This window comes from Engystomops pustulosus, chromosome 6 (genome assembly GCF_040894005.1).
Source record: "Engystomops pustulosus chromosome 6, aEngPut4.maternal, whole genome shotgun sequence".
NCBI lineage: Eukaryota > Metazoa > Chordata > Amphibia > Anura > Leptodactylidae > Engystomops > Engystomops pustulosus.
Genome location: NC_092416.1, coordinates 37,059,053 through 37,084,643, shown reverse-complemented (window position 1 = coordinate 37,084,643; position 25,591 = coordinate 37,059,053). Strand labels below are relative to the sequence as shown.

Here is a 25,591-nt window from a genome sequence, read left to right as displayed (position 1 = left end):
TGGGAGATCACATGTACATGACTCTGCCGGCTAGAGAAGAGAGAAGAGGAGCCCCGGGGAACCGCGCTGAGCATTGAGAGCTGCATCAAGGATCCTGGCGCCGGAGGGTGAGTATTAAGTTTGTTTTTTTTTATTGACCCGTCTATAAGCCGAGGTGAGGTTTTTCTGCACATTTTTTGTGATGAAAAACTCGGCTTATGAGTATATACAGTAATTCTACTATTGATTCTACTACTGCATTCTATACAATCTACGATGGCTTCTATTATTATTGCTTTGTTGTTCTTGCATAGGTGTTTTGCTGTTCAATGTATAAAATAGAAATAGGAACCTAAATACTACACAAGTAGCACATTTTATCTTGGATCTCAATGAGGATTTATCATCCTCCTGACATTTACGTGAATTAATATCATTCACATGAAAGTGAATACCTTTATCGCGCCTATCAGTATTTCCCATTTAAAACCAATTTAACTGAGGCGTCTTTTCTGATAATACTGTGTTGTAATGCTACACTGTCATTTTTGGTGTAATAAATAAATTGACAACTGAGTGTGGCCATTGTCCCTGTCAAAGATGGTTGTCCAACCATAGTCGGATTGCCATGACCCCTGGACTTTATGAATTGTTAGCATCTTCCTACATCTGGTACTAGAATCAGGCTTCCTGGAGAATGGAGGATACATCCCTTCTGACTGCTTCGAATCGGTGGTTTCATCACCTTTGGTGGACCTTAAAAGGTCCTTAAATGGCTGTTGAGTACATGTGTATTGAGAGAATGAACAGATATACAAGGAATTCATGGGTGAAGGTTCTTCTTAGTGTCACATTTTTGGTTGGTTTGGGTGGTCATGGGCCCCCCAGAAGACTTGCTAAATTGTCATATTATAGTAAAGGCAATTTTAATGAAAGTAATATTATTAGCATGTTACCCCCATTGTTTTGAGTAAAAAGAGGTCCAGTGTGTGATGCTTGATATCTCTAATACCCCATATCATACTCTATAGACTTAGCCATTATGAAAACCCTGGAATCATATTACTTGTGTATTTCTGCAGCAAAAGTAGGTTCGACTTCACTCGCCTACATGGTGGGCTTAATTGGCAGTCTCCATAAGGAGAACTCTTACTTCCCGACCCTAGTCACAAGCCTAGTCCCTCTCACTCAGCCAAACCAGTTCCCTACACTGTACTGAAGAGACCCAACCAGGTCCAAACATTGCTGTCTACAGTTGGGAGTCTGTTCCTTCTGGAATAGATATACTGGTTTGGTTTTAATCCCACATCATGTCATTAGGCTTCTTGTAGGTCATGCTTGATGTCAAGGGAGCTGCCTTACAAGGTATCTAAAAGAGGGGTGGTTTTCCTTATCCCATCCTCGAAAACTTTGCATATTTTCACAAAAGTAGGTTCAGCATTCCAGATTTTTGGCTGAAGGCCCTTCTATATAAGAAGGAACCCTCAAGAAGGTATCTCATCCACACATATCAGGGCCGGCATTAGGGGGCAGCAAACTGGGCATTTACCCAGGACCCCCTGTTCTAAAGGACTTGTGGTCAGAGCATGTGGACTTGTGGTCAGAGGATGTATTGTATTTTTTAATACCCCTTGGCTGAATATGCTTATCATCTATCTCCTGTCTATATATCTATTGTCCATCTGTTTAGTTATCTATCTATCCTCTATCATCTATCTAGCTATCTATATATAATCTACCTTATATCTATAACTCATCTATCTATAAATCTATATCATCTTTCATATTGATCTTCAATCATCCATCTCCCTATCATCTGTCTATCTCCTATAACAGTCTCCTACAGTCCCATATTACAGATACTTACCTACTACTGGGTGTAACTACAAGGTGTTATTATTGTGTAGGGCTAAAGGAGCCTCTTACTGACTGTGACTGTTGATAAAATAGTTTTATTTTTGGGCCGCACTTTTAGTTTTGCCCAGGGCCCCACTTTGTCTAGAACCGGCCCTGGTACCGGAGGCACTGGACTGGAATAATCAGTGTATTGCATCACATTGTGATCCTCTAAGACCCTGGGACAAGCCATTGTTGTATAATAGTGCTGCCGACATCTATATTCCGTAATCCAATCTTCTTGGCACAGGGAGCATTTGGCAGAAAGCCTCGATTATCGAGAAATAGAAAAATGAGGAAGCAGCTTTAGGAGCTTAGGTGGAAAAAACAAGACAATATAACCCAGGTTCTCTGAGTTCTTTCATGAGCCTCAGTGATCTGGTAAAAGATCCAGATATAACAGAATATTTGGGAAATTTACAAATTCCAAATATGAAGATTTTACTTATTTCTAGTTTCAGTTCAATTCATAAAAATACACCCTAGTTCCATGTAATTTATGGTTTAAAGGAAATCTACCCTCAAAATCCATCATGATAAACTGAGGGCACTTATTCATAGATGGGAATTTTCTTCCATTTGTTATCCTTTCATTCAAAATCAACTTTTAAAATTATGCTAATGAGTCAGAAGGGCTCTGGGGAGCATTACTATATTATTTCCGAGCTGTAGCTTCACAGGCTGTTACACTGTCTCCCCTCCCGATTGCTCCCTCAGCACTTCTCCCCTCCCTTTGTCTGCTCTAATCTCATACAATGGGAGGGAAAGTGCTCATGCTCAGTGTAACAGCCTGTGAAGCTACAGCACGGAGGGGCTCAAGTAATGCCTTCCAGTACCCTTCTGTCGCATTAGCATAATTGTAAAAACTAAATTTAGAAGGTTAGAAGGCCATGGAGAATAGAATAGAAGAAGATTACCACAGTCACGGTGCCTGGATCTATGAAAAAGAGTCCCTGGTTTATCATGATGGATTTTGATGGTAAATTTCCTTACATAATATGGAACTCGGTTGTATTATTATGGATTGATCTGAAACATTTTCCCAAATATTCTGACTTTGGAAAATTAAAATTTAAAAGGTCTATGAAAGGTTCAAAAGGAATACTAAAAGGAAAACACCTGCTAGTGCTGGCAAAATCAAGCTGGCAAAATCAGATGATGGCATTCAAATGGCCTAACCCGGACCTGAATTCTTAATTCATGGTAGGGATACCATGTCCATTTCCCCATACTTGAGGTCCTAGAACTCTAATCTCTACTTTTCTCCGTATTTCTATTTCACGTGATACACGTCATACACAACTTTTAAAGGCAATCAATTTATGAGAATATGATGATCGATTCCATAGAATCTGAGCCAAAATTTTTCCAAAATTTGCCCCTTTCTTCCAGTCTAGTTATTTACAGGTGGCCAGACATTCTAGCTTGGAAACCTTTTATCTTGGCCCTTTCCCCCATACACATGTACTTATATTTTGGGTAAGCAGATCTTAGGTCCAAGAAGGCACCTACCTGAAAACTGTCGGTTCCTTACAATAAGATTTGCAAAAAAAAACAGAAATGGACAGATTTAAACCAAATTTTAATAAGCCACAGTATCTGCTCTGCACCATGGAAGAAGTTTGGATGGTGGGTGCCGGCTCATTCTTGAACTTTCCGTTGTATTTATCTTACGACTGCGTTGAGCAGAGCACCATTAGGGTCCTGAGGGGCATTTATTAATTTTGGAGCAGGGTGGCGCTAGAACCACGCTATATTTTTCAGCGGGATGTAAGTTTGCAGCACAAGGGATTAATGAATTGATTAAGTTATTAGTTGCTCTCATTTTGCACCACAAAAAAAAGTTTTGGAAAAATAGAAGAGCCAGAAAACTGTTGGATTCACAAGTGGCGCCAAAATTTTGTGGCCGAAAATAGAACAAGTAGAGAGTACAGGAAAACAGCAATATTGTAGTGCGAAAATTTCATAAATTAAGCTGCAAGAGGTACAGAAAGGAAAATAAAAAAAAACAAAAACACCGATTGAAAGGCCATAATAAATAACCCCCAGCGTCTTTGGGAGAGGTCTTGGATGCATGTCTCCTCACGGCCGCTCAGGCTGCTAATGTTCACCGTTGTTACTGCCCTTGCCCTTAGTAACTACTATCTTCTTTGAAATTCTTGTGTCATTTCGGCAAGGCTGGTTGTACCTGCGCGGAACCTGAGGGGCCGTGCCCATGCCTCTACTGTGCTCAAAGTTGGCTGTAAATGAGAACGGCGTCAGCTGTGTTGGAGAGCTAGCTCGCTCACTGTCGTCATCATGTCCAGCACTCTTGCATCTGCGGTGCAACTCTGGAGCTGTGCAGGGAGGAACTGCCCGGCACCTAAATGACAGACCTACCGCGCATGTCACCGTAGATATGTCACCATTTTTAGCAGCTTAAGCAGCAGTGAGAAGGCAGGGGAGCTTAATTGGACCAAAGAGCTCTTCCACCTACTTGACTGGAGCAAGAAAAAAACTGTGGCATAAAACTCTTTTTTTGGGCTGGAGCACAAATGCAGAGAAGCCACACTGGCACCATAAAAATAATTTACAGTTATCAACAAGGTATTGTTAGTGGTTTAATTTGGGGTTTTGAGGTGACAGGTTCAAGGTCAAGGACATCTTTAAATCCACCAGGATGAAGGAGTGTAAACCAAGCACACTTACATGCTGGTGTGTGCCCCCTCTGGCAGGGGATGCACTTTTTTTTAGCTTCTTTTGCCCTGTTTTTTTTTTTAAGGCATTATAAATTATACAAATGAGTCCGAGGGGCTCCATGCTCCATAGGAGCCCCTCAGGATCTTGCATAATTTTTAAAATCTTTTTTTTTCGTAAAAACCAGGGCAAAAGAAACTAAAGAAAGAGCAGATCCTGCCAGAGGGTGCACACACCAGCATGTAAGTGTGCTTGGTATGCAATCAAGGAAGTAGGGCTAGTATCTGTTCCTCATATATCCAGGTGGTCTGGAGTCCTTGGGAGGCATTTATTAATTTGGGCACAGGTGTGCTATAATTTTCTGTGTGATTTTAGTTTGTGGCGCAATGGATTAATGATTCGGGCGCACAAACAAAAAGGATTAGAACTGTCTAATATAGAACTCCCTATACTTACTATTAGCTGCTCAATTTTTGCGCCACACCAGAAAACGAGTCGGATATATAGAAGCACCAAAAACTTTTCCGCCCAAAAACAGAACAAGTCGTGAGTGTCGGAACAGCAAGAAAATCTTGGCACCGCCTCTTCATAAATAAGGCGCAAGAGGCACAGCAGGAGGGGGGGGGAATGCTACGCTAGTTTTCCGTTTGAAAGTCGATAATAAATGCCCCTCCTTGTGTTCTATGGGAACTTGACTAATAATGAGGATATGCCATGACATTTTAGGATGAGAATACTCTTTTAAAACTCCTGTAACTGCCTATATGTTACACAGTGTTGTACTAGGATCACTTACCACATGATAGTTGTATGTAAATGTACTTATTTCATGAATGACCCTTTTTGCCGTGAGACACTTGTATATTTGTTAGGCAAAATCCTGTCTGGTCCATCTCTGGTCTGTACAGAGATTTGCTCCCTTGTAGACATAAAAACAATAGAAATGTGATTGCAAACAAGACATTGTGAATTACAAGCAGATTCCAAAAGAATAGAAAGCAATTAATGGAGCATTTGTACCCTGCCCGTCTTTATGAGGGACATCCATATGTTTGTATAGAGCAAAGATACATCAACATATTATTTGACTGCAGAAGCCATAAAGAGGCGGAGGCCACGGGAGCAGGTGCTGCTGCTTCAGGCATAGAAAAGAGACCTCGTAAAACAAAAGTGTTGTCCTCAGGCAAAGCCCCAGACTATGACAATTATGTGGATCACATAAGCAAATAGAGACACCAGGGGAATTGATTCCAGAGCTTACAATGATCAGTATAGATATGTCATAGAGAATAATAGCAAATACAAATGGCATACAAGATAGATTATACCAAGAGTGATAAAACACAAACATAGAAAGATAGATAGATAGATATAAGACAGATAGATAATTGATAGATAGATAGATTATCCCCAGTAATTCATCTACATATAGCAGCCAACCCCCCAATAATACATCTATATACAGCCGCCCGACCCCCAGTAAAACTTCTACATACAGCCCCCAACCCCCCAGTAATACATCTGTATACAGTCGCTTCACCCTCAGTAATACATGTATATACATCCATCATCCCCCCAATAATACATCTATATGCTGCCGCCAACTCCCCTTTAATACATCTACATACAGCCACCAACCCCCCAGCAATGCATCTATATACAGCCTCCTCACCCTCAGTAATACATGTATATACATCCATCATCCCCCCAATAATACATCTATATGCTGCCGCCAACTCCCCTTTAATACATCTACATACAGCCACCAACCCCCCAGTAATGCATCTATATACAGCCTCCTCACCCTCAGTAATACATCTACATACAGCCATCAACCCCCCAGTAATGCATCTATATACAGCGACCTCACTCTCAGTAATACATCTATATACAGCCTCCTCACCCCCAGTAATACATGTGTATACAGCCATCATCCCTCCAGTAATACATCTATATGCTGCCGCCAACCCCCCATTAATGTATCTAGATGCAGCCACCAACCCTCCCGTAATACATCTATATACAGCCGCCTCACCCTCAGTAATACATCAATATATATATTGTGTGTATTATCCCTGTACTGTGACATGACTGTGTGTATTATCCCTGTACTGTGACATGACTGTGTGTATTATCCCTGTACTGCGACATTACTGTGTGTATTATCCCTGTACTGCGACATCACTGTGTGTATTATCCCTGTACTGTGACATCACTGTGTGTATTATCCCTGTACTGAGACATCACTGTGTGTATTATCTCTGTACTGTGACATCACTGTGTGTATTATCTCTGTACTGTGACATCACTGTGTGTATTATCTCTGTACTGTGACATCACTGTGTGTATTATCCCTGTACTGTGACATCACTGTGTGTATTATCCCTGTACTGTGACATCACTGTGTGTATTATCCCTGTACTGCGACATCACTGTGTGTATTATCCCTGTACTGTGACATCACTGTGTTTTATCCCTGTGCTGTGACATCACTGTGTGTATTATCCCTGTACTGTGACATCACTGTCTATTATCTCTGTACTGTGACATCACTATGTGTATTATCCCTGTACTGTGACATCACTGTCTATTATCTCTGTACTGTGACATCACGGTGTATATTATCCCTGTACTGTGTCATCACTTTGTGTATTATTCCTGTACTGTGACATCACTGTGTGTATTATCCCTGTACTGTGACATCACTATGTGTAGTATCCCTGTACTATGACATCATTGTGTGTATTATCCCTGTACTGTGACATCACTGTGTGTATTATCTCTGTACTGTGACATCACTGTGTTTTATCCCTGTACTGTGACCTCACTGTGTGTATTATGTCTGTACTGTGACATCACTGAGTGTATTATCCCTGTACTGTGACATCACTGAGTGTATTATCCCTGTACTGTGACATCACTGTGTATATTATCCCTGTACTGTGACATCACTGTGTGTGTTATCTCTGTACTGTGGCATCACTGTGTATTATCCCTGCACTGTGACATGACTGTGTGTATTATCCCTGTACTGTGACATGACTGTGTGTATTTTCCCTGTACTGCGACATCACTGTGTGTATTATCCCTGTACTGTGACATCACTGTGTTTTATCCCTGTGCTGTGACATCACTGTGTGTGTTATCTCTGTACTGTGACATCACTGTGTATTATCTCTGTACTGTGACATCACTGTGTGTATTATCCCTGTACTGTGACATCACTGTCTATTATCTCTGTACTGTGACATCACGGTGTATATTATCCCTGTACTGTGACATCACTGTGTGTATTATCCCTGTACTGGGACATCACTGTGTGTATATACCCTGTACTGTGACATCATTGTGTGTATATACCCTGTACTGTGACATCACTGTGTGTATATACCCTGTACTGTGACATCACTGTGTGTATTATCCACATTACTGTCCATGTTCTGTGATAGATTTGCTTTGGATCCCCAAAGTTGGATAATACAGCCCCAAATTAACACTAAAAGAAATGATCTAAATTGTATCATATTTGACACAGCCTGAAGGAATCCTGCTGTCAGGGTCTCTTCATGCCAAGTTATTCCGTATCTAGAATTATTCCTCCTTTTTTTCTACATCAGGTCATAAATATTAAACATGAAAGAAATGTTTGGCAGGAGATCAGGGTTTTTTTTCCTCGCTTTTTGTGTTTTTGGCCAAGACCGCATTCTCCATATTCAGGTGATTCCAGTCGTTCTTGTCAATGAAAACTAACAACATGCAGGTGTGAAAATCTTTTTTTTGCTGTCTCGTAAATTAGATATTTGTCAAGTCATTTGTAAATCCTTTGCAAATATAATCAATAAAATCAGGACACAAGCGACAAAGGAAATCCACGCTCTGTTATACTGATTGATTCTATAATTATATAATTGATTCTCACACACATAAGTGGGGCAGAGTTTTCTGCTGCAGGACTCTATATTGTCCACTAGGGGCAGTGTGGCTCCTGGAAATCTATCACAGCACAAATACTTATTTTATACTTATACAGCATGGATTTTTTTTTTAATGCAAACCCTGAATGGCACAGCCCTTTTCCATTATGCACTCCCCATCTTCCAAAAGCCATAACTTTTTTTTATTTTTATATTTACAGACTTGTTATCTGCTGGATTGTACTTTCCAATATCAGTGTAGAATATATATCATGCACTGTACTGGGAAGCTGGAAAAAAATTCTATGGTGGCTTAGTGGTTAACATTACAGCCTTGCAGCGCTGGGGACCTGGGTTCAAGTCCCAGGTTCAACATCTGCAAAGAGTTTGTATGTTCTCACCGCGTTTGCTTGGGTTTCCTCCGGGTCCTCCGGTTTCCTCCCACACTCCAAAACATACTGGTAGGGTGATTAGATTGTGAGCCCCATTGGGGACAGGGACTGACAAGCTCCGTGCATCACTGCGTAATCTGTGTGCGCTATATAAATAAAGAATTATTATTAATTATTATTACAAATGTAGAACAATTGACAAAACACATGGGAATTTGCTTTTTATGGCTTTCACTGTGTGGTTCTTAGGGAACAGTGTCTGCTGAGCCTTCTTCTGGTTCAAAACAAAAGCGTTATAGGTTGGACTTGAGTTTAATCTCCCATTAAAATCCATCATGATAAACCAGGGACATTACTTATAGATCCAGGCACCGGGACTGTGGCAATCTTCTTATATTTGTTATCCATGGCCTCCTTCTAAAATAAACTATGCTGCCGCTTCACATGCTGTTACACTGTGCTGTCTCACCATCTTCCTGCTGTCCCCAAATCGCTGCATTTCCCATATCTTGCTTGACAACACAAGTAACACTGATGTCTTAGCCAATCACCAATTAAGATTGGTGACTACTGCAGTAATTGCCTATTTCCATCCAGTTTTGTCAGAGAAAACCAGGGAACAGGTGCAGTGAATATTTTTATATCAGACAATAAAGGGGTTAGCCAATTTTTTTTGTAATGGTGCAAGAGATTAGTTAATTTACCAATATACATCTATTAATAGTTCTGCACTGTTTTCTTGATATGTAAAGTGAAGCCTCCTGTCGTTTACCCCATTAGACAGAGATTCCTGTCCATAAAATGGCTACAGATAGAGGGTTATGTGATCTTATGTGTCCATGAGCAATCACCCTGCCAGGACCTTATGATAGTGCAGGAACAATTACAAATGAAACATTTAATATAAACAGCCAGAACATTAACCCTCTAAACATGTGGCAGCTGCAATAAGGTCACCAGAAGGTAATACAAAAAAAAACATATAAAGCTATTACCAAAATTTGCAATAAAACCTTTTTATCTTTATTAAAGAAAACAATAGCTACACTAAAATATGTGCTATGTAGAAAGAATACAGCATTTAAGGCACGTTACAGCTGGACTTAATAGGTTTGTGCTTTTTACAGCCCTATAAGTGTAAATATGTAATCACATAAACAGCCTGTATGCTATATGGTCAATTTATAGTATATTGAACACCCTATAGAAAATATACCATCCTGAAGTAATGTATGAGTTCCCTGTGCTATCACACAATGTTCTGCCCCAACGACCCCTTGGAAGAAGACTGGATTAACTAATACATTACTTTAGGATGGTATATTTGCTATAGGTTTTTCAATATTCAAGTGCTGTTAGCAAAATGTATAGTATGAATTGACCATATAGCATACAGGCTATTTATGTGATTACATACATACACTTACCCTCTTGTATCTGCCATCCTGTGTTTGTATTCATACTATTATGTATATTTATTAATACTGGTACTGCGTAACCACGGCGTGCCTTAAATGCTGTACTGTTTCCACATTTCACAAATTTTTGAATAAAATCATGAATAAAGATTCAAAGTTTTATTGCAAATTTTGGTGTTAGCTTCATATGTTCTTTTTTTGGTATAAACAATTGAAGGGACACGTAATTTCTGTGTAATTTAGCATGGTTGCCATTTGCGATATTTGGTTAAGTCACAAGATGGTAGTAGAAGATAAAAAATGGGGGATGGTGTCCAGTAGAAATATGTAAAATTACCTGAAATAACATACAGAGCTGGGCACACTTTTCTAGCTTGCCAGGAATGGGTTTGGTTCGTAATGCCCCATCCTGCGGGCCATTACACGTGTTATGACAACTACTGAGACCATGGATTAGATGCAGTGGTAAACTAAATGGGCTGCATAAATAACACTAGGGAATATTCCTTTTGGTGCCTGAAAAGCTCTTAGCTCTTCTTTTAGAGATCTTGCATCGCTGCCTTATGACGTATACATTGCTTAAACTAATCTTCACTCAATATTGTACTAAAGTAATTTTGGAAATGAAGGTCAACTAATTAATAAATGTAATATTGCTACTCAATATTTTGCTTTGTTCCCCAGTGTAATGGGCGATTTATTCAATGAGAACTAGATATTTTTTTTGCATTTGAACTGTTTTTACTATTGCCTACTTATATGCAAATTTTAGAAAACTCTAGAAAGCCCCTTTAAAGGCGAGTTCATTCGCCTTTCTTAGCGCTAATGCATTTGAACTTGTGTTGTTTTGTTTACACGGACATCCTCCATTTGAGGCGTCGTGTTAACTTGTCTTTACTCATATTTACTTTCCTATACTGGATGCTGGGTCCTGAATGGTAGACAAATTGCTCGTTTCCAAAGAACCCTTTAAAGTGATCACAAATCACGAGGCCGAGTCGCGGCATGTCTGTGGGCTCAATGCCGAAAGCCTATTGTCTCAAGTCAATCCGCTAAACTGATGGGATCGGGGGGGACAAGGACATGACCAGAAAGGGAAGTTATTGTAGCAATGGTATTACTAGGGGCTGGGGTTCTGCATTGTATCAGGGCGTGTGTGAACAGTCTCCAAACTCCCTTTGTTTTTGTGGTATACAAGGTCGGATCTTGTGTGTAGTATTGTCTCTTTATCCTGAGTAAAGCTGGAGGGACTTATAATGGACGCTCTACCTTTCTTTCATATGTTTCTTCTTCATATGTTCGGGACAACAATGGAGGAAGCTTGTTAATGTTATTAGAAGAATATGAACTAAACAAACCAAAGCTGAATAGTGATCTTGTATTGTACCTCCTGACCTGCTCACAAAAGCCTTATTTGCCATCATACCCACACACAACAGCTGCAGCCCTAATACCTCCGCCTCTCTACATAGGTTACATCTCCATTGTGCATCAAGAAAAGATACAAAGTAAGATTAATGTCTGCAGGTATTATGGCAGGACTATTGCACATGCTATTTTACGCTTCTACTGGATATTTTTGGCACGCTGGTGGATTAAATACTCATCCCAAAGGGAATCTATCACCAAGACAAGTCATGTACTAAGTCTTAAAGGGATTGTTTAAGAAAACCCTTTCTCTTATTCAGGCTAATGATCAAATTGATCAACTATTGTCTGGAGCAGGGGGTTTCATATTATTGACCGACCACTTGCAGAATATTGGGTCTGTTCAATCTGCGTCAAAATCCATCTGTAATCTGCCACCATTGATTTGAATCTAAGATTCTCACTTAGGTGAATGGGCTGATATTTTTCTAACATCAAAAGTAACATCCAAAACCAATTCTGTTCTGGTGGATATGTAGTTTAAAGGAAATCTACCATTTGATTTTATGCATTAGGAATGAAACAGACCTTGAGAATGCTGTAGCTACACTGATGCAGAAACATATCTTGTTTAATACCTGAACTCAGTGGTTTTGCTGAAAAAATAATTAGAAAACTGTGGACCTTGGGAAAGCTGGGTGATTACATAAACACATTACATATGGAGCTTCCTGAACTGTCCACAGGACTAATTAACCTGTGCTGGATGACTCATACACAGATGGTGCAGCTATTGATTACTTCTGCCTGTCAGGGACAACACACTGATGACGCATTATCATAAGCTCTCCTTATGCTGGGCAGAACATGGCTGAAGCTGTGCATAATTAGGGTAAGGAGAAGTGCCGGGGCAGACACAGAAGCAAGATATAACCACTATCATAATTTTATAATAGTTTTTTCAGCAAAACCACTCGGAGCAGGGATTAAACAAGATGTGTTTCTACATCAGTGTCACTACAGCATTCTCAAACAGGGCTCTTCCCCAGTTTTCCCAACTGGCCTCCTAGGATCCCCCATAGAACCTATCATCATGCTCACGGGTAAGCAATAAATGATTGTGTGTTTAGTGGGAGCCGGTTGGTACCCCCGGTCCCCACTGCACATAGGACTGCATTGAGGAGACCTCCTCTCTCTTACACTCCCGTTTGCACCATTTACTATTATCTATCAGACCGTGCAGTCTGTAGCACTAGTTTTCCTACATTAGGTTCAGGGGTTTCTTTTAGGGCGCTTATGTTTTCGATGGTTGCCCCATTTTCCATCAGGGGCCAAATTGTTCCCCTCCCATTTCTGTCCTAATACATGTTTTTGTAATGTGTGCATTGTCACTTTAATAAAGTACATTGTTTATTTTATTCATTTATTGAGGTTTTCTTCGGCTCTCTTTTGGGTTGTGTATTGCTTAGTTTTTTTGGGAGTTGCGGTGACATACTGCTGTACCAAATTGGGCTGCCTCTTTCTTTTTTGGTTTGTCTGGCCAAAAACTAGCCTGTTTTTGCACATATTCATGTGCATGAGACCTAACTTGGTCACAGTATATACAAGTATAAATAGATACATACATAAGGACCTCATTGTGTGTGTGTGTGTGAATATATACATTTATGTATCTCCATGTTTACTACTATAAACTCCTTTCTTTCCAAAATCCTACATACTGGTTATTCATTTTCACTTCTGCAGCCATGGATTTATTATTACATGTCAGTCATTTAAAATGATGAGTATAAAGGAAGTTTTTGGCAAGCCAGTGTAAAAGCCTTCACTCATAACATGTTGCTAGGGTTATATTTATTGCATTTAAAGGTGTTGGCCGCTTCACCTGATATTTTTTGTAATGTGCGTGTACAGGGTAGGGTATTAGGTAAAATACCAATATACATTTATTATACATCTGCTCTGCTTTCTTGATATGTAAAGTGAAGCCTCCTCATCAGCCTGAGATTTCTGTCCATAATATGGCCGCAGATGGAGGGTCATGTGATCTCTATCTGCACACAATCTGTCCCGGCAGGGCGATTGTTCATGAACAGATAGAGATCACATAACGACAGATCACTGACTTATACTACAAGCATGTACAGAACGAACTAGAGAAGTGTCCTATTCCTCTCTTAGATTTTGTTACAAATCCGAGGAACAGCACAACAAACAAAGTTGAAATTTGTTGCAAAACCTGTAAGGGCTTGACATGTTACTAAATATGTTTACTGCAAGAAACGCTGAATAAAATGCTGTGTCTTATCTACAGATGACTTACATTATTAAATACTTGCACGTTTCATAACATATTAGAGGATCTTTGCTTAGAATATCAACATGTAATTCCTCTATTATTCCTCCCGGAGATATAGGAATAAGTTAACTACTTGGTGCGATATTCTATTGCTGTTTCCCAAAGATAGGTCACATTGGTTCCATGTGTGAATACCTTAAGGATAGTAAATTGTTATAGTGTATAGACAATAGGAGATGTATCAGGAGATATATATATACAACTAGCTGTACAACAAAATAGAATGGGTTAACAGAAAATATATTATATGTATCTAAAGACTGTCTCAGACTGTCTCTTTCAGAGACTGTCTGTCGCCGACACTGTCATTCTAGTGACTGTCTCTGTCACTTTGTCTTTTGGGAGATTTATCAGAAATGTCTGAGAGCAGAACTGCTCTAGTTGCACATGGGAACCAATCAGAGCTCAGTTGTATTTTTCCACAGATGTTTGTAAAATGACAGCTGATCTCTGATTGGTTTCCATGGGCAGCTGGAACAGTTTTACCTCAAACATTTCTGATAAATCTCCCCCTATCTCTGTCTCTATCCATCTTACCTCACACATAATGGTTTTATACTCATTACTTGTAGTAACCAATCACAGCTCAGAGCTCATATTAATGACCTGTGGCAGAACAGCAGCCAATCACGGCTCAGCTTCCAACTGCCACAGCAGCAGCAGCAGCAGACAATGGTTCCTGTATATGGTGGGTAATAGGTAGATTTTGGAAAGCGTGGGGTGAAAATTTTGGCTCTAACCATATCTGCCCAAGCGTAAATGAATAAAACTGTCACAAATTACAAGACTAAGATACATCTGCCCCTCTGTCCGAGCACATGCTTTTCAGGGATCAGCAGTGAAATATATTGCGCCACAGATAGTAGATGTTTTATATTACTTTTTGCTATGTTTTTATATTTTTAGTACACAGCTGTCCTTTTTAAGAGATGTTATAAGGAAACCAGTAGCAAATCAATAAGAAGACACCAACGGTTAGCAATATATATGATTATATATGGTATAGGGCCCCGGCACACACTTTTACTGTATGTGACAAACGTGGAGAACATAAAAATGCTGTATATAAAAAAAAAACCTTCTTGTATTTATTTTTTTCTTTACAACTTTCCTGAATTACTGCAACTTTATTACTTTCTATAAATGTATACTACCGCTCATAACCAAGAAGGAAAAGTATATAATACGTGTCTACATCTAAGTATATTGTGACCTAGATGTCCTGGGACCCTGCATTGGCTTTAAGGACAGAATATTGCAAGGAAAAACCTGGTTGAGAAATATTGATGAGCAAACATAAGAAGTAGAGAAGAGTGGGTCCGACATTCAAGTTTGGGTTCGGTTGCCTGACCCGGATGGTTTGGATAGGCAGCCGAACAGCCAATCTGGTAAATGGACATCCCCTGACAACAAGCAATGGCTATGATTGGCCCGGAACATGGAACTTCTAGTAACGAGAGAAACAATGTAGCAAGAACCACTACTTACCATATGGCATTTATAGTCATGTTTACTGGGGGTTTTGGACTCCCTATGACAGCAGAGCCTTAATGAGACCACCATGTCCATATAAAAGGGAGTCGTCTTGACAGTTCTCCATCTACACGGCCCCATGCACCACAAGCTGCCATTTACTGTGTGTTATGACTCTATCATAAGCGAGCAGTAACCAATTTAGCTAATCTGTGGGATTGGAGGGGATGGGCTCGCCTACTAATTGGGTCTTTGCCCATTCAGCATTTTCCCTTTTCTGCACCTCTGTATGCCAGGGATGATCAGACCAAGCCATTACTAGTGTAAAAGTCACTCAGATGGTTAGACTTACCTATTTGTCTCTTATATACCACCACTGGACAGGGGCAGTAAGTAAGGTATATATATTGGTAGTCATCGGTCATTGATTTGGTATGGGATCATAGATTTGGACCATCTATGCTTTATATGTTCTTCCCTTTATGATCCAGAACTGGTTTTGGCTTCAAAACCTTCACCAAGAAGCCTGAGTGTGTTAACCCAGTCTATAACTTGATACTTTAGGCAACTTGTTTCCATTTACCCCAATGGTGTTTAACAGTGAGAGGTCAGATGATCAGTATCCCCCTTAGGCGTAAGGCCAACAACTGCACAGGCGCCATGGGGGATATTAATCATACAATTTCCGGTATATAATTAAGTCCTCGCCCCTCCGGATCCATCAGGAGGCTTCAGCCTCCTATAGTGGTGGCCTGGCTGTGCAGTGTACAAATGTACAGAAGGCCCTGCCCCTGTCACGGAGGTGGCATAAAGGGGACAATAACGGCAATGCCTGGCAGTTTGCTGGTAATTGTGATTATTTCATGAGCTGTATGCCAGAAAGCTGGGGTACAAGCCTCAATGAATCCCCTATCAGTGTTTATGATTTTATTGCAGCCTTGGACAGAGGTGATATATTGTTATTTGGGACACCAAACCCTTGGCCCTGTGGATGGTGCCAAATTGCCCTTATAAGTTTCTTTTAGAAGTGTTTGTTTGGAGGTGTCTATCAGGGCATCTGCATTCAGTCAGTATTTGTTCAGTATTTTGCATCAGTATTTGTTTCAGTATAACTTTTCTCTGTGTAGGTTCCATTTTTGGTTTTGTGTTACAAATTCAAGTACAACATTATAATGAAATTCTGACCTCGTACGGATATCTTTAAGGATCTAATGGATGAATTCTGGCATTGATCGGAAGTAGAGTTCATCTGGCCAATCATACAATCATAGCCATAGCTAGTAGCTGGGAGTGTTCATCTGCCGGATTTGCTGTTCAACCACCAATCCAGCAATACGTCCGGCTCAGGTGGACAAACGGAGTTGGACAGAACCAGGTCAAATCCAAGATGGCAGCAAAGGTACAGAATCGAATCACTACAGAGAGGTTGAGTAGCAAAGCTGACGTTGAATACACAGAATAGCAAAGATTGCAATAGCAAAGACAAAGAGAAGGATTGCAATAACCAGCAACCAATGATAGAACTAGGCAGAATATAATGGGAGCACTGACTGGTGCAGCCGTCCATCACTTAAGCCATAGCTGCACACAAAACAAGCTCAAAGCAGCACCCAGCTTTCCCTAAGGAAAGATCCTGAAAGGGAGCTGTCAAACAGTGCAGCCCTGTGTGTGGTTTTCAAGCACAGAAGCCTGAAATCTGAACCCAATCAGAGTAGATAGCGAATTCTGACATACAGCTTAAAGGAAATATACCATAAAAATCAAGCATGGATGAACCAGGGGCTCTTACTCATAGATCCAGGCACCGTGACTGTTGTTATCTTCTTATACTTGCTATCAATGGCCTCATTCCTTTTAAAATCACATTTTAAAATTATGCTAATGAGCAAGAAGTGCACTGGGGGTATAACCAGAGCCCTTCCATGCGACAGCTTTACTTGCTGTTACACTGTGAAGGAGCACTGCACCTCCCACCTCTCACTGTGTAGGATTACATCTGGCAGAGGTAGGGGAAAGTAAGGGAGCAGGGGGGAGGTTGAAATGTGGATGTAGAGGGTGGATAAAAAATATAAGAATATTACCACAGTCACATTGCCCGGATCTATGAGTAATGGCCCATATTTGATTTTGATGGTAGATTTCCTTTAACTTGTATTAATATTAATGGCAGATAAGATGTAATACCACAACATAGCCACTGTAGAGTGTAAAGAGCCATCTGTTTCCCACTCTGTACACTTATATTTGTGGTCTCAGACTTTCATGGATCTTAAAACTTGCCATAACTTGCTAATCATGGGGGTGTCGGTGGGGGGACCTCAATGGATCATAAGTATGGGGGTCTGTTGTACCCAAAGTGAAAGGAGCGACAGGTTTCACATGCACTGACACTTTATTTAATATCTAGGACTATCTGTGTTGGCTTTAGCGGTGCCATACAGATGTACAGAGCAGAAAGGTATATGTGCATCTAGCAGCTTGATTTACTTGAGGGTACAACAAACCCTCATTTTCAAAATTCTTCAGGGTCCCCCCGCTGGACCCCGGCAGAACAGCAATTTGCACCCTATTCTATGTATAGGGGAAAACGTGCTGTATAGAATATCCCTTTAATTATCTAACCTAAGCAATTGTCAATCCCTGACAACCCCTTAAAGGGAAATATTGATAATTTGCGAGCCCTCCAGCGCGGCTCAGCGCACCTCACACAAGTCCTGCAGATGTGTCTGGTTACATAGAGGAATCCTATAGAAAGCATCAGAGAATAAGTTGTTTGTACAAGGGACATAAGTCAATGTTCTCAATCACCAGGAGGATGTATTTAATCCATTGTTTACTAAGGAAATGGGAAATGTCTTTGTGATTATTTGGACAGTGAATCTAAGTTGTATAGAGATGTATTGAAGCTTATCATACACCTGCCGCCGCACATTAGCATCTCCTCATTCAGCGCTGGGTAAGTGCACCGCTGTTTGTGTACTTTGTGTGTGTTTTTATCCTGCTCATCCCATCCGTGCGGTTTTCTATGCCCTTTATTTGTATGTTTACACCCTATAAAGTGCAGCGTCACCTCCAGAGAATGATCTGTCATACAGGCGATTTCCACTGAATGAGATGTTCCCATAACTAAAAAATACTGGGGAAAGGGGGATTTATCCGAAGGGAATACTGGAGTCTCTGCTACCATTCTCCTCTCCAAAGTTATGAAACTATTAGGGCAGAACCAAATAAAAATGTTTGTTTTTTGCTTAAAGGAAACCTACCATTTGATTTGATGCAGTATGAAGCAAACATACTTTGAGAATGCTGTAGCTACACTGATGATGCAGAAACATATCTTATTTAATCCCTCTGCTGAAAGGTTTTGCTGAAAAAACAATCATAAAATTATGATAATTAAGCTCTGTTGTTTCTGTGCTGGGCTCCGAGCTTTTCCTCTTACATTAGTTGTGCACTGCACCATAGGATGATGTAATCACTGTATGATGTATACACGGTGACAAAGTTAGGCCTCATGCGCATGAATATGGCAAGTTTTTGGCCAGGTGGAGAAACTGGGAAAGAGCCCTGCTTGACAATGCTGTAGCTACACTGATTCAGAAACACATCTTGTTTAATCCCTGATCTAAGTGGTTTTGCTGAAAAAAAAACTATTATAAAATTATGATAGTAACTTTCACTTGCTCCTGTGGATGCTCCGGCACTTCTCCTCAACATAATTATGCACTGCTCCAGCCTTGTCCCGCTTAGCATAAACCGAGAATACGTCATCACTGTGTTGTGCCTGACAGGCAGAAATAATCAATCGCTGCACCATCCCCCAGCTGTTGTGTATGAGTGATGCAGCTCAGGTTGATTAGTCCTGTCTGGACAGTGCAGACAGCTTCGTGCAAAATGTAGGCTGAAGGCAATCCAGCTTGACCAAGATTGCTTTTGCTTTTTCAGCAAAACCACTCAGCTCAGGGATTAACCAAGATATGATCCTGCATCAGTGTTGCTACAACATTCTCAAGGTATGTTTGCTTCATAATGCATCAAATCAAATGGTAGATGTCCTTTAACAAATTTTGTATAATAAAATAGCATTTTTGCTAAATAGAAAAGTTTCTTTTTTTATTTTTACACCAACAGAGCAATGCGAGAGCTTGCTTTTTTTGCTATTTTGTTTTTTTTTGGAAGTGGATGCATAAAAAATGGTGATTTTGCTTTATTTAAATTTTTTCTCAAGCAGTTCACTGTACTAGACAAATAGCACAATAGTTGATTTTGTCTGTATATTATGTTATCACATGCTGGGCTTTATTTGGAAGGGGGTGTATCTGCTGTATACTATATGCTTTTTGCCCCTCCACTTATTCTCTATGGCTCCACCAGAGATACCTGAGTCTTTCCCATAGGCCAGTGGTGGCGATCCTATGGCACAGGTGCCAGAGGCGGCACTCAGAGCCCTTTCTGTGGGCACCCGGGCCATCACCCCAGCACACCAGACAGGACTCAAAGAATCTTCCTGTAGTTACAAGCAACTTAAAAGATAATGCTTTCAGTCATATTTTGATACTTATTTTGCTACTTGAGACTGTAGGAAGAGGGAGAATGAATAGACAGGACTGAATTATCTTTGGAGGACCTTCTGCTGGCCCCATGATTCTCTGTATACAGAGGCTGGAAAGAAGCTAAAATGATGAAAATTTTCCATCTTTCTACTGTGTTGCTGTCCTCAGGAGGCCAATATGATTGAAAGTTGTTGAACAGGGAGCAGTAAGTTACTGGACCTCATGATAAATAAGGGTTTTGGGTTGCAGTTTGGCACTTGGCTGCTAAAAGGTTCACCATCACTGCCATAGGCCCTTACTCTGTGGATAGAGGATTTGAGTGAAAGTTATGCCAAACCCTGTAAACAGTTTAATCGATGAGTGTCCGGCTGTGAATAAGTCCACCTGAATAAATATTTTATGGTTTTGTGTACCATAAAAAATGAGCTGTTGGAAAACACAGGGGGAGATTTATCAGAAGTGTCTGAGAGGAGAAGTGTTCTAGTTGCCCATGGCAACCAGTCAGATGTTTCAGATGTTTATAAAATGAAAGCTGAGCTCTGATTGCTTTCCATAAGCAAAGAGAACAGTTTAACCTCAAACACTTTGGATAAATCTCCCCCTACAGTGTGTCTTTGTTTGGAGGAATGGTGGCCAAGAGTAACCTTTTTCTTACAAATTCTGCAATTCTTCTGTCTTGTTGCTAGCAAGATGGAATGCAGCCGAAATTTCAGATTGGAAAGAAGGAGGAGGGGTGATAAAAGCCAAAGGAAAGAAGGAAAGAAGCACTTACCTCAAAATATACTACAAAATCTCTTGTATTTGCTTGTACTGTCGATATAAGCAAAGTTTTATGGAATGTTATTGACCATGTCAAGCCTTCGCTGCTGGTAATGAGAAATTTAGCAGTTAGTATTTCACGTTCAGTGGATATATCACTGGATTGAAGATTATAACCCAGTTCAACAAACTCACTGCCTTTACAGCAGCTGCCTGACTTTCCATTGAATGGACAATGCTGGAACTTTTCATAGGAGACAACATATGCCATGCGCTCACACTTAGTATTTGATGGGGCTCAGCCGCAGAATTCCACATAAATGGAATATGAAGAGACATCCGAGAGACAAATGAGTCAGGACATGTAGAGAGTACTCTAAGGAGAAATTGGAAAAAAGGGAAACTTTGATCAGTAAAACAGGAGTAAAATCAGGAGATGTCACAGCTAAAAATATGTAAAAGCCATAAAATGTAAATGCCATCAGTATATAACAAGTAAAAATTCTAAAAAACAAAACAAAACAATGGTGGTCATTCCACAGATTTTTTAGGCTTTTTCTATTTCTATGAAACCATGAGAGTTTGCTAAAATAATATGGTGGGGAGTGTTACCCAACTTACTTGGGAGTACTTTAAAGTGTCACTAAGGTGTGCCATTAAAGAGTTTTCTATCAAGTATAAGGACTTGTCACTTCTCCTGACACCTGATCTGAAAGGTGCGGGACTATTCAGACAATATTATATAATCTCTTCTTATAACTCTGCATTCTTCCGAATTAATTCACAAGAGGGTCTATTACCAGTTGGCAGCATATCCCTGAATACTCTGACATTATCAAGTGCTGTAAGTACCAGACTCTGTAAGGACAACCCCTTTGACAGGTATCCCTCATATGTCAACCTTTCCTATACTTTCATGTATTGTACAGGCTCTGATCCTACCCTGACAAACAGTGGTTGCTCCTGCGACCCATGTCCCAGGAAAGTCTTAGTGAAACGTGGTACTCACACGTTGAACTGAGACCACGGAAAAGAAAACTAGTGCACTCACTTTAAGCGCGATTGGCGCATGCAGGGTGTTCCTGGTTATTTAAGACCATTCGCCAGTCTTCAATAACCTGACACACTCTACACATTAGTGTGGTTCACCTCAATATTAACAAACCTGTCCCAATGTGTTTGCACCTCAAAATACATCTGCATTATTTTACTATCATTAAGACCGATCTGATTTGCGATGTGTTTTTTGTGTGATGCATTTGCATCAAGAATGTACTGGGGATATTTCCATGTAGCATTAGGTGGATCCCCAGAATCAATTTCACTAGAGGGCCTCAGGCTGAGTGAGAGGCTCCGGTCGGGAACTTAGGGATCTCCTTACAGAAACTTTGCTGATTAAGGCCCACCAGCTTTAACATGGACAAGCACATTGTAGTATGCTCTTAACACTAAGGTGTGGTATGGTGTCGGCAAATTTTGTAATTTCTTTGAATTACTCTTGGTTGGATGCTGTTCTTCTCTCTTCATTGGTCCCCAAAGAGTAATGGAAATTGCCCCCTTATTATTTCAGATTATGAAGCAATCTTGGGAGAGAATGGACACATCCTTCAAATGCACGCAACTAGTGTTGTTCCTCCACATAGAGACTCTAATATTGGTTCACTAGCACATGATGACAATATGTAGTAAGGTTTCTTCTCATTTTGCAGTTTAGCTGTACTACATGGTAAGCATGGTAATTTTTCATATACCTGGTCTGGGCCAGTTCATGGTAAGAGGGACTTTGACCCAACTGAGGTGGATGTGATGACAACATAGCACCATCTTGGCCCCCAGATTTTATACTTCATATTGCCTGTAGTATAATAAACAGCAAAATAGTTACAGGCTCCGAACCTTCAGTAAACACACCCACAACATTATTGTTCCCCACCATAATTCCCACCTTTGCTCCACCTATTGGCAATGACATATCTGTTGGTTGGGTATAGAAGGGCGGACAAGGGAAGACCAAAAAAAGCGCCCATGGAGTAGTAGGGTTCAGACTTGTGGTAATGGTGAGAACGGTTAGAAAGAGGCTCACCAAGTCTGGTTGTGCTCTGATAGGCACAACTCTAATGTTGGCATAAAAGGTCGGGTGGTAGGCGTTATCCTGGTGCTGCCTGTGAACAAGGATCGTCAAGACGCGGTTGCCAAACTGGTCTGGAGTCGAATTTGGGTATAGCAGAAGTAGTACTTGTCGCGGTCGGCGCACACGGATTTCTCACATACACAGAGTGTTAGGTGAAGGATATTTATTCGGTATCTCTGGTACACAACGCGTTTCGGAGCCTAAAATGACTCCTTTATCAAATGGAAAGATACTGCAGCGCGGGTGAACAGCTGATTACCCTGTTGGTTGAACATTTCCTTGGTTAATGGTTACTGTACCTTCAACAGCTCTGCCATATTTATGGTGGGAACAAAGACAAATACTTTATTCTAGGGTAGCTCTTCAGGATCCATCCTAATTCATCTGTCTCCATTGTACGTGAATTCACATAAATGATATCTCTGGTATCTTCTGTATTTCCTCAGTTCCCACTGACTTCAATAAGCGGGTCTATCAAGGCGTCCGAGTGAAGCACACGGTCAAGGATCTCCTGGCAGAGAAGAGATCCCGGCAGACAACAGGATCCAGGTTAAACGTAAGTTCTTACAAAACCTACTGCTATAACATAAAGTAAAAGTAATGGGGATCTACTAGGTGGACCTGAAGGAATTACTTGGGCCTTCATGATGGGTCTGTACAGAAGACTGTAGACCTTCTTATTCAAATGAACTAAATTTCCATGCCTCAATTTAATTTTTAAAATATAATCTCCATTTAAGGTATTCTGTATTTACTATTTAGGCTATAAACTCTGTCAATAGCAGTACCAAAATTATAGGGCGGGACGGTGGCTTAGTGGTTAGCATTACAGCCTTACAGCGCTGGGGACCTGGGTTCAAGTCTGCAAAGAGTTTGCATGTTCTCTCCGTGTTTGCGTGGGTTTCCTCCAAAACATACTGGTAGGTTGATTAGATTGTGCGCCCCATTGGGGACAGGGACTGATGTGACAAGCTCTGTACAGCGCTGCGTAATCTGTGTGCACTATATAAATAAAGGAATTATTATTATTATTAAATAATGTTCATCTATAGACTGTATAGTGTGTCCTGGGCAGAATACGGGGAGCTGGTATTACAAGCAGAGGAGGCCCTATAAAAGGTCGTCCTAAGATGGGAATTAATTTTTTTAAATTTTTTCTCTACCTTCTCTAAACTTTTTGATCTACCGGCGTATAAGACGACCTGGTGTATAAGACGACCCCCCTACTTTCCTGTTAAAATATAGAGTTTAAGATATATCCGCCGTATAAGACTACCCCTTTTCCAACGCATACAAAACACCGGTAAAAATTAAAAAAAAAAACTGATTTGAATTTAACATGGTCCTTTTTTAATTTAAATTCTTATGACATGCAGGTATATAGCAGGAAAACTGTCGCTCATAAACATAAGGCATACAACAACAACATTACCATCGTCCATTTTACTGTAAATGTTACCATACTGTACCTTAAATTTTTATTTTATTAAATATTCCATGCCACGTACTCGGAAGAGGGAAAAAAATTCCAAATGCAATGAAAATGGTGAAAAAACGCATTTGCGGCATTTTCTTGTGGGCTTGGATATTACGTCTTTCACTGAGCGCCCCAAATGACATGTCTACTTTATTCTTTGGGTCGGTACGATTAAGGGGATACCAAATTTGTATAGGTTTTATAATGTTTCCATACATTCCATACATGAAAACCTCCTGTACAAAAATAATTTTTTTGATTTTGCCAACTTCTGGCACTAATAACTTTTTTATACTTTGGTGTACGGAGCTGTGGGTGGTGTCATTTATCTTTGCGAAATTTGATAATATTTTCAATTATATCATTTTTAGGACTGTACGACCTTTTGATCACTTTTTATAGATTTTTTTATATTTTTCAAAATGGCAAAAAAGTGCCATTTTCGACTTTGGGCGCAATTTTCCGTTAAGGGGTTAAACGCATTGAAAAAACGTTATCATATTTTGATAGATCGGGCATTTCCGGACGCGTCGATACCTGACTAGGTGGACATTTACCTGCTACAAAACAGGACCTGCCACTTATAAATTGTGTCTTCATACCATTCACCATTGGTATAGGACACTGCATGGAGAACCCATTTACTAAATGTCTCCTTGCATCCTGACAAAATCCTCAGTGTAGTCCCCGGGGTTCCGCTTTGGTTTGGATGCATTTCATAAAACAACACGTGACTTGTGTGTGCTGCAGACTCCTCAGCTCTCTCGGCTCTTTGTGCACCTGTACAGCTCCTCCCTCTTCCACTGATGTCAGCTCACCAGTCTGTGACCTCTGTGAAGGAGGGAAGAGCTGTACAGGAGCACAAAGGTGGGAGTCTGAAATGCATCCAAACCTAAGCCCAACCCCTAGGACTACATAGAGGAATCTGTCAGGGTGCAAGGTACGTTATAACACACAATTATATTGTAATGCGAAAGCAGAAAGGCACATGTGCACTGCAGGTGTGATGTGCTTCTGTAACCTGTCTTTAGTGAAAATGAGATCCCTGGTGACAGGTTCCCTTTAATCATAAGTGTACAGGTGCTTGCTTGTTGAAGGCTGAGTTGAATTTTTAACGGCACCATTTTGGGCTAAATAGAATTAATCGATAAACTTGTACCAACTCTTATATGGGGGTAAGTGTAAAAATTGCTGTT

The 25,591-nt window shown here is 40.4% G+C and overlaps 1 protein-coding gene across 3 annotated transcripts in view; it reads left to right on the top strand.

Moving 5' to 3' along the window:
* The window catches only part of POU2AF2 (POU class 2 homeobox associating factor 2), a 58,280-nt gene that overhangs the window by 16,471 nt on the left and 16,218 nt on the right, over window positions 1-25,591 (top strand). The window contains exons 1-2 of one of the 3 annotated variants that reach the window (XM_072155761.1): window positions 8,255-8,311; window positions 23,365-23,474. Coding sequence is in view for 2 of the 3 variants with exons in the window: in XM_072155759.1 (XP_072011860.1) it covers window positions 14,675-14,690; window positions 23,365-23,474 (126 nt within the window). In the remaining variant the exon portion in view is untranslated. Of the gene's footprint in view, window positions 1-8,254; window positions 8,312-14,611; window positions 14,691-23,364; window positions 23,475-25,591 lie in introns of those variants that run through there. The other 2 variants (XM_072155759.1, XM_072155760.1) reach the window with 2 other exon arrangements.